Genomic DNA, 15,835 nt, shown 5'->3' on the forward strand with positions numbered 1-15,835 from the left:
GCAGCCTTCTTGAGATTTCCGGAATTGATCGATTCTCTCTTGGATCCAGCCACTTCTCCAGTGTTCATCTTCTCGCTCGTCGCTCTTACCGAAGCGGATGTCTCTGCCGAGATGGCATCGTCCAGGAGTGAACATCCACTGTATGCACTTGTCTCCTTCGATCACGCACGCTTCTGCACAAAGTTCCTCGGATTCGGTTGCTCTTTGCTGATGCGATTCAAGCTCGGAGAAAGCAGTGTCTTCATCACCAGTAAGCGAAGCAGAGACAAACCTGAGATCGTTGGACAAGTTGTTCCATGATGTTCGGTTGACCGTTACATGTCGCCCAAGAAAGTGTTCGAAGATGTCGCGATACAGGTATGGCGTCCTCCATCCATGCTCTGCGGCCCAGTCGATCTGAAATTGCCAGTACGTGTCGACTTCGATAGGACTGACATGGTGGAAAGTCATGGGTGGTGTGCACCAGTGATGTTGGGTGAAGTCGACAGTGCTGATTGTCTCACCTGTCCAATTGTTAGCGTGCTGACGTGTCAGACCTTGTCATGTTGAACCAACACACCTTGGATCAACGGCCAAGCTGGTGTCAAGGGAATATCGACTGCTTTGAAAGCACGAGCGACGATCTCGTCACCGCAGCATGATATTGCTGTCTGGTCCTCCCATTTCTCATCGTACAACTCTTTTCCGGCATTGTATCGCGCGGCCTCTAGAATGTCGGCTGCTTTCCTTGAGACCACAATCCCGCTGCCTCCGTGGGCAAAGGTGGTGTCGCCTATGACATTCTGCGCTCCGAGATAGTATGGCTGCTGAGAATCCATGGATTGCAGCCAGAGCAGTAGGTTCAGCCAGTGCAGGCTTGTGTCGGCCTCTATCATTACAAACCACTGTATGTGGTCTGGCGCATTCTCAAAGGTCTCGTGAAACATGGGCAAGAATTTCCACTTATCCAGATTCCAGCCTGAGTCGCCCATCAGCTTGCCTAGATCCTGGCCCTCAGCGTGCCATTTCGCAATCTCTCTGTACATCTTGAAATCTCCATGTTTCCCCCTGACCCTCTTGCTGACCGGCTTGATCGCATCGTGGATTTTGGTGTCGGCAAAGCTTTGTTCCAGATCAGAGAAGACGATGAAATGCGGAGTGCACTTCAGAGTGGTTACAAAGTGCGTTGGCAGTTTCTGATACAGCTCTGTTGCGCCGGTCTTGAGCATAAGCATGACCTTGTCCGCTCCGGGTAGGTGCAGACATGTCTCGTTGACTTGATGACTCGTTTCTTCCACCACGTCGTCCGTTTCGTCCGATGGCAGCGGCGGCGGAGGAGTCGGGTCGGTAAGAAGCTTGGCCCGGTCAGGCGTGAGCTCTGTCGCTTGGAATGCGCTCTTCTCGTTGTCCGACAGTGGCGTGAAAGACTGTCCGGCTTTGTACGAGTGTGCCCTGGGCAGCCAAGCATCGCGAAACAGGAACACGGCGAGCACAAGCAGGAATATGGCAGCCACGCGGCTCGGCGTGAGGCCGCGAGCTCCGCCGAGAAGGGCACTCATGGGGATGGCGGTCAATGTAGTCGAGGTGGCAGCGGCGGGCACGCATTAGAAGGGGACGGAAGGGCAGGGCGAGGATACATGGAGTCGACGGTCAGCAGTGGAAGACGGTCAGCAGTGGAAGAATGGAAGAGGAGGAGGAGGAGGAGGAGGAGGAGGAGCAGGAGGAGGAGAGGTACAATAATTCTCGGTGCTCACCACTGACCGGCAGTGCGATCTGCCACAACAACCATGAGATGGAACTAGCGTACGGAGTGTTCTGCGAGGTACCTATAGCTCATACGATACAGTAATAGGCACCTTCAGCCCTTGCTTTATAACCGTTTCTCATATGTAAGAAGCCGCGAATAGCGTCGTTTTAGTGCCGGAAAGTGAATAACTATTATAACGGCGAATTTGAGGTTTAGTGCTTAGTTTGCGTAGCGTCTATAGAATGCCTGCTTAGTAAGCAGCCTCGGTACTAAGAAGCCCCTAGGTCTTAGACCTTACTATAATTAGTATAGAAGAACGGATATCTATTACTACCGTATACTATAGAAGAATACAACTATAGCGACCTACCGACTAACCTATCGACTAATAGTAAACTTAAAGAGGATATTATCGCTATCTATAGTAGAATATTAGTAATAACGGCGGCCGTTCTAGCCTCGGAAAGTAAAGACCCCCTAGATCTAGCTATTCGCCGAGAGGGTAAGACTAAGCGTAAATACTAGTATAGATAGAGCCGTAGTAATAAGCTATATAAGCCGCTAAGGTCGTATAAACGAGGTAAGTAATAGAGCGTAGAAATATATTCTAACGAGGATTTCTAAGGCGACTTCCACTTCTCGAAGGACTAGATAATTAAACTAGCGGAGTTATTATACCTAGAGTCTATTAAATTGCCGTAGAAGGTACGCGTAGAGCCGATAACTATACTATATATTATATATAGTAGGCTCTTAAACCCTAGTTATTAACGTAACCTATATAAAACCTTCGGCCGTAGTCTAGCGTAGATATCGTATATATTTAATACTAGTTATACTTAATTAGTAAGGCGCTAGAAGGATAGGTTAGTATAGGACTTTAATCGATTAAGTAAAGAATATCTGTAGTAGATAGCCGTTGCTATAGCTGGATTAATTAATATTAAGTACGTTTTTAGTTATATTAATAGTACCTTACGGAAGTGCTATAGACCGACCTATTACTAGCGGCTATTCTATAATAGTTATAAGCACTTCTATAGACTTAAATACTAAGGCATTGTCCTACCGGATAGTATAATATTACTATATAGTCTAGTACCTAGTTCTTATAGCGATACGGCTTTAGTATTAGAGTCTAGTTTTAACGATATCTAGAAGTCCTATTTCGAGCCGCTAGGTTAACTACTATAGCTATTCGACGAGCAGGTATACTTATATAGTAATTAGGCCTATAATATCCTCGATAGTATTATAGGAAGTTAGAAAACAACAAATAGCGAGTTTCGTAACGCTAGTAAGGTAATAGTAGTAAAGGAGATAAGTACTATATACTAGTCGGTCGAATAGAGGTTTATAGAGGTTATTAATAACTAGGAGCTAATAAAGTACTTCTATAGGTTACGAGTCGAGTTAATACCGGTCGGAGCGATATATATTATTACTACCCTACTTACTAATTATTTAACTTGCTATTATAGTAATAAGATTAGTCGACTATATAAGGTAAGGTCGCTAAGTATATATAAATATCTCGCTAACCTACTACTCCCTTCTATACCTTCTTTAGCTCTATTTATCGGTAGCGACCTTCTATACTATAGTAGAGACTTCGGAGCGAGCCTTTATATAGGCGATAAGATATTCGATAGTAGCGCTTTATTTAGATATAGTCGGACGGCTATACTAGACTATAAGATAGATAAGATTAAGGTTCTTAATATAACGGAAGAAGATTAAATAGTAGAAGATATAGGAAAGCGCTAATACGGATATACCCGTACTAGTATATAGTATATTATACGAGATACTTTACGCCTTTAAATATAATAATAATATTAATAATTTTCTATATCTTTATATACGTTATATTCTTTAGTATACGACGGGTTTTATTATCTAAAAACGAGCGAAAAGGAGTAATACGTTATTATATAGCGAGTCGTAGAAGGTCGAGGCCCGCTTACTAAGCGATAAAGTTTCGGCTTTCTATATTACTTAGAGCTATATACTATAATACCTACCCTATTTTACTATTCCTTATAGCGGTCGATATAAGGTTCGCTATTCGAGCTTAGATCTTACGATTTTATATAGCGTAGAGAGTCTTAGCGCTCTCGTATCGAATAAAGCTATAATTTCGAATAGGTACCTATAAAAGAAGATATTAACTAAGTAATTATAATATTCTCGATAATAAGAACGTAATAAGAATACAATACTACTATTACCCTAACCCTTACCCTAACCCTAACCCTAACTATAACCGATTAAATTATCTACGAGAATACCTCCTTATCGATAGTATTAAGGTCTACGAAGCCGTCGCTATCGTTATTATTATCTAGCGAGTCCGTTTAACTACTTATAATACTATTAGAAGTAACTACTTAAAATAGTAGTAAGGGCCGAATTAGTAATAAGGAAGTAATAGTTATAGATAAGACCTAGATACTAGACTAGACTATATCTAATTAACGTACTATCTTTAGCTCGACGTCTCTAATAGTAGTATTAACTCTTATCTCGAGTCTATCGCTAATACCGCCGATAGCGCTTATAAATCTAGTAGAAGTTAGTATATAGAGTCCCTCGCTATTAGCGCTAATAGTAGAAGTATCTATAGACGATAATATTCGCCTTATACTACGTTCTTTAGTAAGTATTCTTAATATCTTAAATATAGGCGATAGTACCTCCTTTAGTATAGCTCCTTATACCTACGAGCTACGCTAGAGCCGTTTAGACTCGAAGTCTAGTCGACGACGCTTAGTAAGCTATATAGTATTGCTACTATTATTACTAGTACTTAGCGTAAACAAGTCGATAATCTCTATAAGCCGAGGAGTTAATAGTAGATTTAGATCTAGAAATAGTACGGTTAGAGCGCTTAGTATTAGTATAGGCACTTTTACTTTATTACCGGACTACTAAGATAGTATCGATAATATATTATCTCGTATATTCTATACCGGAGTATTAAAGACCCTTAGTTCTTATAGTTATAATACCCTCTCTCGCTATACCTTATTAAGCTAGAATATAGTATCGATTGCCTTATTTAGTAACTAGTCTTATAGTAAGTCTATAATAACCGTACTAGAAGCCGCTTCTATAGTACGCTTTGCCTAAATCCGCTAACTAACTAATCGTCGAAGTATAATAGTCGTATTACTAATAACTAGCTTATCCTTTAGCTAATAAGCTATTATAATAGTCTTTAGCTCGGCATTCTACTAACGGATCTTACCGGAGACACGTTTATAAGCGATCGCTATAGCAACCTTAATAATAATAAGCTTACTCTTAGCCGAGAGATAGCTATAGCTATAGACTCGAGTATTATTATCGCTATCGGCCTCTAAAATAGAAGCGGCGATTATATTATCTTATAACGGTTAATCGGTAGAAGACTAAGTGCTAACTAGCGGTAGAATAGGCTCCTTAACTAGCGGTAGAATAGGCTCCTTAACTAGCGGTAGAACAGGCTCCTTAACTAGCGTAGAAACTAGCGTAGAAGCACTATATTCTACGGCTATAGAACTAATACTACGGTCTTAATTAGCTCCGAGTTAATAGGTAGTCTAACTATCGATTAAGAGCGTTAGACTATATAGTAGAGGTTAACTATAATAGTCTCGGAGTATAGCTAATAGACTATAGAAGGAAGGGCCTAAGCGAGGGCACAGATCGCTCTATAAGAAGTCGAAACCTAGATTAAGAAAGGTAGTAATACTAGATAGGGCCTATATTAGGGTAACTAGAGCCGCTATAGTACTTAGAGTGTTTAACTTACTAACAAATATAGGCTTCTAAGCACCTACTATACTCTCGAAGTCCTAAACATATACCTCGCCTAAGGTACAGACCAAGTTCTAATTATAATCGCTCTCTACTAAGATCTTTATAGCTATTCCTATAACGGCTCTTAGAGTAATTATATATAGGCTACTATGCCTATATAACCCTTAATAGCCGCCTAGCGACCTTTACCTACCTCTCGCTAGACTCTCCGTTTTCAAATATATATATATAAGGGATATATAGTAGCTAGTAGGTAATAGCTACTATATTAGAAGACTAAATTTAATAGAAGACAGAGATAGGGTTTAAGCTATATAGCTAATAATTTAGTATACTCCTTCACTTAACTACTAACGGCCTAGCGTAGGGTCTATTTAGCGTATTTTCTATTATGTGAGCGTATATAGGTAATAGGTTAAGACTAAGGTATTACCCGTACTTTTATTTACTTAATCCTTTACGCACGGATAACCTATTAGAGCTTATTTATATGTTAAGGCGCTAAGAGGTGCCACTGCCGCGTGCACGGGGTGCAACTGCCCTCCTAAACCTTCGACTAAAGGTGCCTAATAGCTCAATATTGGCTTCAGTGTAACCCTTTGTTTCCTCATCTGATTGGACTCGCACACCACTACTCGGTACTGCACATCATGCTGACGCTGACCCAGGCCGTCTCGGTCCACATCTTTGTCTGTGTGTATACCTCCTGACACTCCAGCTGGACACGCTGAGGGCCTGAGGCACCACCAGAACTTGGTGATGATTGCTCATGGCATATTATTCTCGCTCACGCTGGCTGGCTGGCCCGATCTGCATTCGGCGACCATCGCCATGATGATGATGATGATGGGAGAGACCTGCCGCTCTGCGCCAGGAACAGCGCCAAAAAAACGCCAAAAAGCCAATCGCCTCCCACGTCCAGAAGGGGCCGGGCCCACGTCTTCAGAAGGAACCGCGATGTTCGCGTGAGAACGACGCCCGGGCCCAGGCAGTGAGTGAACCTTTCCTTCAATTCACCACTTCTTCCCTTCATCACCTGTGTTTCTTTCCTGCTGCAGCACGAGCCCACAACGATCGACATGCAACAATAATTACAATGCCATGTTCCTTAGTCATGGCTCGCAATGCGCAACTCTTCCACTCGCCTTTCTGGGGCCCATGCGCCCGTCCTGGCCTTCGTGTTCAGTATGCTGGCCATTCTTCTCATCACCCTTGTCGCTATTGCTAGTCTTGCCGACCCACGTCTAGCATTTTCGCTATCGCCGAGTCCCCGCAAACAAGAATCGTCTGAAGACTCGCCTTCTATGCTGGCAGATCTCGCGTTGCAGAAAGTGCTCAAGGAGGCAGCGCCAATCTACGGGACGACTGCTGTAAATTATGGAGCAGAATCTGAGTCCGCAACATGGATGTCTGCATATCACAATGAAACGCTGCTGGTCCACATGAACATACCAGGAACGCACGATGCCGCCACCTGGAACTATTCCTCGGCGAACATCAATAATTTGGCCGATGTCTCTGCTCTAAGGCCAGACTTCTACAGATGTCAAGCGAGAAGTATTGCCGCCATGCTGGATTCTGGAATCCGTGTATTCGACTTGCGCTACGCATTGGACGTAACGAGATCCAACTCGTGTTCTGGTACGGACCTGCACTGCAGAGCGAGACAGCAAGCGTGGACGATGTGCTGTATAGCTTATACAATTGGTTGGAATGGCACAAGAGTGAGGCAGTGTTTTTGAGCCTTCAACACGAAGGCGGCCACGATGATGTTGTCACTCAAGCAATGCTTTATGCTATATTGACATCTCCTGCAGCCAGGCAGTATGTGGTTCAAGCCCGCGGCGAGCTTGGCACACTTGGACAGGCAAGAGGCAAGATTACGTTACTCCGACGCTTCGACCTGGATCTACTGGCTCCAGTGTACGAGGACAGTATACCCGGAGTACACTTCTCGCCGAACAATTGGACGGACAATGGGCCTGACATGATCCTGATCTACAATGACACGACCGGCGCAGCAGCATACATCGAGGATTACTATCAGCCGTTGACTCCTCAGAATTCGACAGCAGAAAGCAACATACGTTGGAAGGTCAATGCTACAGAAGCGCATCTACGCAAAGCAGCTTCGGGCGATCATCCAGACAGTCTATACTGGACGTTCGCATCGAGTTCGAACACGGAGAATAATCCGCCTATCACTCCAGTGATGCAGGCATTAGGAAATGGATCCAATTCGACGCCTGACGGAGGTGTTAACGACCAGCTTCTGCCAGTTTTCAAATCGATGCGAGGCAAGCGGTTGGGAATAGTCATGTTCGATTTCTACGACGACGTTGCGGAGCTGGTACCAACGTTTTTGGGTTTGCTCGGACCCGATGAGTCCGCCAGTTTCTCAAGATAATGGAAGCGATACGTAGATGTTGGAAATAAATGCAATAATAGCGCAGATTCTGAACATTCTGCTTCCACATTGACTTTCACTTTCTGCATATGAAGGCCAAAGCTCCGACTTCCGACCTCGAAGCTCGAAGCTCTCCGCGTCTGCGTCTGCGTTTGCGTCTCCACGCATTAACAATAGCACTCATAACGTCGGCTACACACAATATGTTTGCGCAATTTCGGGCTAGCTACGCACGCGTGGAGATGAGTGTGCAGAAGCTCACCGACTCGATTGCGGCGTACAATCCGTCGGTCAGAGACGCGCAAGAACTACTTGCTGCAGACGAAGCTGTCAACCACAACATCGAGCAGTGTATGTATATGCACAAGAATCATTATGTTATACCGAATACATTACGCATTTCCTTGTTAGAAGCCTGCGCTGACCGTCTCAGTGGTCACACATCAGCAGAATCACCAACGGCTCGTTTCCCTTCGCGCCACCGCCGACTCGCTCGATGCCGCAATCAAGAACACCATTCGACTGCTCGCCGACACGCGCAGAGAAATCCAATCCATTCCCTCTGTTGACTGCGAAGACAGAAGGGAAGTCGGCGTCGAGGAGCTGCTCCAGTATGCAAAGTTCATTGCCCCCACCACCCTTGCTCCGAATCCCACCTTCCGCAAACCACTACCCGACGAGCACATGCCCAAGAAGAAGGAAGGCGCCACAGAGGTCGGCGCGAATGGCATCGCGACGCCTGTAGACACAGCCCCAGCATACACCAAGAGTGCCGAAGAAAAGAAAGACCCCGAACCCGCCGCTCCTCCTGCGCCTGCGCCTGCGCCTGCGCCTGCATATGACTTCGTGCCGTGGCCCGACTATGGCAAGATCACTGCCGGTGCGCTGGGAGACATCCAAAGAATGCTGGACGCCGGCCAAGATCCGGCCGCCGTGCTCAGTGCTGAGGAGCAGGCTGAGGTCGACACAAAGCGGAGAGAGCAGGAGGCCGAGGAGAGAAGGAGAGCAGAGGAGCTAGAGAGGCAGCAGAGAGATGCGTTCGGGGACTACTCGAGTGGCAGGAGAGGAACGGTGGTATTCAATCCCGATGACTTGTGAGGAGCCGAGTTTCTTTTACCTACAAGAAGCTACCCGTCTGATCTGGCAGGATATCATGTTCCATTATGGAGAGGCACTTTCCACAATTCCAGAGATCCATTGCCGTACCCTCGTCACTGATTCTGGTCATCTGGCCGTCACGGCTTTCGCAACGATGAAGACATCCTGCGCCGTCCCTTCCCGGGCATGAATGCAGCTGAAAAAGAGGCCGCAAGCTCTCCTACACCAAATCATTCCAGCTGGCCGTCATGGCCTCTTACTCGCGATGATCAGTATGATGCCACCCTTGATCAAGGATTGCTCACGCCTGAAATCGGGGATTCTGTTCGCCCTTCGAGTCAATGCTATTTCAAGCAGAACGGCGAGTCACTTCCACATTCACCCGGTGACCAATGCCATCTCTGCCGCCGATCCATCTTTTCCGCTTCCCAGTCTTTTCTATAGCATGTGCATCCAGATCAAATGCCTCTTGGTCGGCCTCATTCGAGACGATAGCTTTCAGAGCCAGAACACGCCGATTCTTGTCATCGCTAGCCCAGCGAGCTTTCAGTGCTAATCTCTCCTTTCGGACGATGCCAGCTGGGTAGATACTCGCAATCAAAGACGCAACAGCGCCAAGGTAGTTGATCCACCATAGCGTCCACGGAGCATCCACAAGCTGTTCCAGGTTTCTTTTGAATTGCTCGTCACTCGGGGGAATGCTTGCTCCCCATCTAGCGCATAGGAGAAGTGCTATCAGGGCTCTTGCCTCGTGTGTGATTCCATGTACACCAGCGAGAACTCCCGCCGTAGAGATGCGAAGCGCTGCGGAGGACTGGAGGTCCTTTGAATGGCTAGAGTGATAGTACATAAGATTAGCGAATGCTTCCAGAAGCTCGGGAATGAAGACGCTCTTGTAATCGTCAATTGACCCTGTGCTCGCTGCTGGAGGCAACGAGTCCTGCAGAAGGTTTACGAGGGCGTCTGTAGTGATTGATTTTGCAACATGTCTCGTGGCGACCACTAACGGCTGCTCAGATTTTGCTTCCGCAGAGATTGACGAGAACAGATAGCCTTCACGCACGCCACCTTGGCAGAATCTCACTTCTTTGATGTGTGGTAGAGCTTCCGCGAGGGCATTGACCAGAAACGCTACAGCTGGAACCTGACCAGCTCTTCGCTCTGAGATTCGGAACACATCACCATCTTCTGTGTGCTCAAGAGATTCGGCGGCTGCTGCTTTCACTTGGTCGGTGCTGAGAAATTCGTTTCTGCTGGCTTTGAAGCCATTGATGACTGGAATGGGGTACGGGCTGACTGGATGCTGGCTCATGAGCACATACCCCCATCCCCGAAAGCCACCACCGGAGAGGTAAAGCGTAAAGCCACCTTGCGAGTTTGCAATCTGCTCAAGCTCAATTGGAACTTTCAGACTTGCATAGGCAGCCCGGACGGCATCGGTGATCTCCTTCTTGAGGGCTGCTATGTTCCCAGCATCTTCTGCCTCGGCGAGTCGCCTAGACATGGCAGCCGCTCCGTAAGGCATGCTCACAGCACCTGGCTCTGGCAGTCGAACACCATTGCTGGCACTGTTCTTGATGATCCAGCTAAGCTGAGTACTGCCGCCTCCGAGGTCCATGACGAGCCCACCAAGCGCGGGCAGAGAGCTCGCTACTCCCATCGCACCTACTCTACCTTCCTCTTCTTTTGGAAGCATACTCACGTCCCAATCAAGATGAGTCTTGATTTGCTTTCGGAAGTCTTCGGAGTTGATCGCGGTCCTTGTGGCTTCGGTGGCCAAGACAGTAATATACCGATCATGAACGCCAAAATCATTACATGTTCGCCTGAACTGCTTGAATGCTGCTATGACAGCTGCAATTGTCTTGTCGTCTATCGGCACCCGTGCGTTGCCCTGGTACTGCGCATCGTAAAGCGAAATGCCCACCCGGTGCTGGTACAATGTTGGCATTATTCGCTCTGTTGGAGGCTGCAGACTGGATATCGAGAATCGTATGCCATTGGAGCCCATGTCCACGATGCCTCGCAGATAATCGACATCTGTCTTTTGCCCTTCCATTTTCCTGGGTCGCAGTTGGTAGTGTGTGGCCCTCAATATGACGCCATCTTCCTCGCTCAAATGAGGACAGCGATGAAATCCAGGAATCCTAATGGGCTATCAATAAAGCAGGATTCAAAGGCAATGTCTAAAGCAGCAATACAGAAGAAACTTCGCAGGATCGCTGGTTTTCCACCAAAGAGGCGTATTGTATCTCGGCTGCACAGACCTCTTCCAAAAATTCAAATAGTTTCTAGCGCCTAGCAGAAAACTTAGAAAGCTAATATTATAATAAAGTTTCTATCTAATCTCTTTAGCTTGAAATTGCAATTCCTAAATATAGAGTAACTATCTACTATCGACTTTTATTAATTTAAACAAATTAAAAACTTTTAATAATTTATTACTACTAGCATTTACTACTTAGATTTTGCTAAGGTTTGCTAGTTTCCTAGTTTTTTTTTGTTTAAATAGAGTAGTAAAGGCTTATAGCTAAATATAGAACTAAAGTAATAGCCTAAAGATCTAAACAGATTATAATAGTACTAGTATATAAGCCTATCTTAGGTTTTAAGTTATAAGAACCTAAGTTAGTAAAGTCTCCTATCCTGCCTTAGCAAATCCTATATAACAATTATATAATATATTACGTATACTATAGTACTAATCCGCTAGCGTAAAGCCTACCTAGCGTATAAGTAGAGATAGTACTTAGCAGCTCGTATAGAGATACTTAGTAGCCGGCTCGGCGGATATACTAGCCGTATAGGGCTATCGAGCTTAGTTAATAGTAAATACTCTACCCTATTCTTTAAAAAGGCATAGTTTAGTTCTACTATCTACTACTACGATTAGTAGAGGGTATTCTATACGTTACTATAGACCCATTTTCTAATAGATCTAAACTGTCTATACTCTACCCTTCGTAGTAGCCTATAGAACCCCGAAAGATAAACGTAAGCGATCCGAACGCGCTAGTTATAGGAACTTTATAGAATAATATACTAGGAGCGCCGGTAGTATTAGAAAACAACGTAGCGATATAATAATATAAAGCCGAATATTAGCCGCGTTAAGAAGTAACCCGTCTACGGCTCGAACGATTTCTAGCTAAGTAAGAGATACTTAGGCTAGAAGTATAACCTTAAGAAACTAAGCGAGAGAATACGCGTCTTTATACTTTTAGGGACGCCGGCGATATATAGGCTCCGAGTAGCGGTACCGCTAGCGAGGGTCTTTTAATAACCCCTTCTTTAGGTAACGACGATAACGAAGATAAGGTAGAGTTAGCTAACGAGTCGATTTAAAGACCTAAATCCTAAGGAGCTAAGTCTCTCTTTTACCGACTACCTCTTTCTAGGAGCGTACTAATCGTAGCTACTATACCTAGTATAAGCTACGTAGTCGCTAGTCTTGCGGCTATTAAGCCTCGCCTAAAGGAACCTAAGCCCTTTAAAGGCGATATAATTAAGGAGTCGAGGCGATTCCTCTAAGAACTTTCTATTACCTTTACGCTATCTAGAGCTATATATTATACGGACGAAAGCAAGGTACTTTATAATATTATATACCTCGTAGGCGATATATAGGAGCGATAGCATAATAAAAACAGCCTTAACAACCTATAATATTATACCTACTAGGACTTTAAAACCTTCTATCGAGACTTCGTTAAGGACCCTATAAACCGTATACTTAATATAACCCTCGAGTATAAGGCAGCCCGTTAGCGTAAGGGATAGTTAGTCTAAAGCCTTACCCTTAAGCTCGTAGTACTCGAAGATTAACTTAGCGACTATAGCGAGGAGTATAGGATTCGCTACCTTCTCGTTAAAATCTAGCTAGCGATTCGTAGCGCGATTATTAAATACTATACAGCACTAACGACGCGTTACGAACTCGTAGAGCTTACGACGCGTATCGAGACCCCTAATTAGCCGTCTAGTAAACGCAAGGATCGTAATTACGATAAAACTAGAGGTATTAAAAGTAAGAAGCGTCGATCTAATAGTTACGCTTATAAGTTCTAGTCGAATCGCGACCGCGGAGTAGGCGGGAAGTGTACTAGGAGCGATAACTCGTAAGGTAGGTACGATATTACTAAGGTCGAATATTATAGCTACTAATAGGAAGGCTATTATAAGAGTATATACCCGAACCGCTATCTCTAGAAAGACGATAACCCTACGGTATATAAGGTCGCCACTAACGCTAAAGAAAAGAAGAATAACTCAGAGGCTAAGGTAAAAGATAAGATACCTCCTAAGAGCTAGGGATAGGTACTAAATCCTAATAAAGTAGCTTACTAGTAGTAGTACCTATAGGACGGGTATATAGAGCAATTGTAACGTAATAAGGGGAAGTTACTATCGAATACTTGCTAGATAATACTACTAATATTAATATAGTATCTAAAGAATTCGTTCTACGATACTAGACTTAGCGGATTATTACTACTATACTACCTAGTACTAATAGTTTCTAGGGAGACTAATAATACTACTACGGAGCGTATTATTTACGCTTATAAAAAATAGCAGCGAACAATTAGAGACGAAGGGAAGATAGTCAAGAAGGAAGGGAGGACGAATAGAAAACACTATATACTAGGGCAGAAGAGGTGCTAAAGGCAGAAGACAGAAGAACCCCTAAGAGGGCATATAGGATAATAATCTTAGAACTCCTTAGAGGACTAAAAGCAATCTACAACTAGGCAAGCTACGTAATTACAAAGGTAGCTAATACAGTCGTAGTAAAGATTACGAAGAAACAATAGGAGACAAGCCCAAACTACCGTATCTAGGTAGTAGTAGCTAGTTAGGAGGCGCTAAAACCCCCGAGGACAGTAGTTAGAGTCTATATTACGGACCTATAGGAGCAAAAGGAAATCTAAGGACTTATAGGGAAAGAGATTATAGAAAGAATTACAGTTAAAGAGGTAATTAGGGCTAGGAACGAAGGTAAAGGGGTAATTAAGCTGTTTATAGTACAAGAGTAGGACAAAAAGAAGCTAGAAACACAAAAAGAATAGACAACTAAGATAGGGAAAACAGCAAAGGTCTCCTAATAGCAATTTATAATTATAGCCTATAGTATAACAAGAAGCTTTAAGGAAGAACAGGATATTAAGAGCCTATAGAGACAAAACCAAGCTATATACCTAGGCCTAAAGATTACAAAAGTAGTATAGATTAAAAGGAAAATCGAAGAGACTAAGAAGCAGTCTTCCCTAATTATCTAGGTAGGGAGTGCAGAGCAAGCTAATATAGTGCTAGACTAGGGGTTATTCTAGGACTTTAAAAGATTAGAAACAGAGATACATAGAAGCAACTATAGGATAATGCAGTGCTTTAAATGTCAATACTATAGATACTTAGCAGCTAAGTATATAAAGACAACTAACACCTGCTCCTATTATATAGGGGATTACTAGGTCAAAGAATGCAAAGCATACAAGGGAGAAGCAAGATATATATACTGCACTAAAAGACACCCCTCTTAGGCGAAGGAATGCCTAGTAAGAATATAAGCAGCTAGGAAGGCAAAGGAAGCTAGAATCAATATACTAAAAAGATATATAATAAGCTAGGGCAGCTAGGTATAGAAGCAACCTAGCTAAGTGCTACAAAAGAGGTCTAGGCAAGATAATAGGTTTACATTTAGGGCCTTACTAGCACAAGAGAGTTACTAGCAACTAGGGAGACTAAGATACCTTAACATTACAGGAAAGGAAGCAGGGCAGACAAAGCTTAGTCAAATATTAGTCTAAAGTAAAGGAAGACTAAAGGAAAACTTATAGGGAAATAATATAGATAAAACCTAATAAACATTGCAACATTACTAAACATTATATAGTACAATATCAACAAGAGCAAAGATAAGGTATAGAGGAGCTTCCTTTAAGTACTAAACCTAAAAGAACATTACATTATTGCAATCTAAGAGCCCTAGCTCAACCTATATACAAAGAGACTAGCAACAGTTAAAGACCCAAGATACTACCTAATTATCTACAACATCTATAACTAGGGAGCCCTAAGGACATATATCTATATTAGTAAGGAGATAGATACAGAAACCTAGCAGGCTATACTATAGGAGGATAGGGACCTAATATTAGTTTAAGTGGAGACATCCTAAGGTATACTCTAAGTCTACTATATATATAACCTACTACTAGACTTAAGAAGCAGTACCTAACTAAAAACCCTAGAAAGACTACCTAGAGTTATCTAGGGGAACACCTACTAAATCCTACTTAGGGATTTCAACCTCTACTACCCCCTCTAGGGCTTAGACTTTACCCTAGCTTACTACTTCCTAGCAGGAAGACTAATTAACATATTAGAGAGGGAAGGAATAGAAATTGTTACCCTAAAGGGACTAATTACTTAGGAGGCAAGAGGAAGCAGTAGCATACTAGACCTATACTTTATATTATATTAGATTAGGAACAGGATTATAAGATATAGGGTTAACTAGGAACTAGAAGAATTATTAGACTACTTCCCGGTATAGATTGAGCTGAATATCTAAGCCAATTAGGAAAGGGAACTAGAGGAGAAGCTCAACTAGAAAGGTACCTAATAGGGTAGGATTAGGGAGGAACTAGAAAGGGACCTAAAACTAGAGGAACTCTTAACAAAGTACCTACTAAGGCTAGAGGACATTAATAAGGCAGTAGAAGAACTAATAGGAATCCTAAAATAGGTAGCTAGAAAGCATACCCTAGTAAAGAAACATTTACTATACTAGCAACTAT

The 15,835-nt window shown here is 43.6% G+C and overlaps 4 protein-coding genes across 4 annotated transcripts; 2 read left to right on the forward strand and 2 right to left on the reverse strand.

Moving 5' to 3' along the window:
* On the reverse strand, positions 1-1,256 carry MYCFIDRAFT_118409 (uncharacterized protein; the record flags this gene model as incomplete). The annotated part of the gene is made up of 3 exons (XM_007930484.1): positions 1-207; positions 268-503; positions 560-1,256. Coding segments are annotated over 3 exons (1,140 nt in total), but the record flags the coding sequence as incomplete, so codon positions are not given.
* Positions 1,257-6,834: 5,578 nt separating this feature from the next.
* On the forward strand, positions 6,835-7,937 carry MYCFIDRAFT_189591 (uncharacterized protein; the record flags this gene model as incomplete). Its single annotated transcript, XM_007930485.1, has 2 exons — positions 6,835-7,146; positions 7,197-7,937. 2 exons carry the CDS (start codon positions 6,835-6,837, stop codon positions 7,935-7,937), a joined length of 1,053 nt encoding a protein of 350 aa, XP_007928676.1.
* A 203-nt stretch (positions 7,938-8,140) lies between these two features.
* MYCFIDRAFT_140785 (uncharacterized protein) lies at positions 8,141-9,035 on the forward strand (the record flags this gene model as incomplete). The annotated part of the gene is made up of 2 exons (XM_007930486.1): positions 8,141-8,288; positions 8,371-9,035. 2 exons carry the CDS (start codon positions 8,141-8,143, stop codon positions 9,033-9,035), a joined length of 813 nt encoding a protein of 270 aa, XP_007928677.1.
* Positions 9,036-9,384: 349 nt separating this feature from the next.
* On the reverse strand, positions 9,385-11,094 carry MYCFIDRAFT_140225 (uncharacterized protein; the record flags this gene model as incomplete). The annotated part of the gene is made up of 1 exon (XM_007930487.1): positions 9,385-11,094. One exon carries the CDS (start codon positions 11,092-11,094, stop codon positions 9,385-9,387), a length of 1,710 nt encoding a protein of 569 aa, XP_007928678.1.
* Positions 11,095-15,835: the final 4,741 nt, after the last annotated feature.

The sequence above is a fragment of the Pseudocercospora fijiensis genome (assembly GCF_000340215.1).
Source record: "Pseudocercospora fijiensis CIRAD86 unplaced genomic scaffold MYCFIscaffold_6, whole genome shotgun sequence".
Classification (NCBI taxonomy): Eukaryota; Fungi; Ascomycota; class Dothideomycetes; order Mycosphaerellales; family Mycosphaerellaceae; genus Pseudocercospora; species Pseudocercospora fijiensis.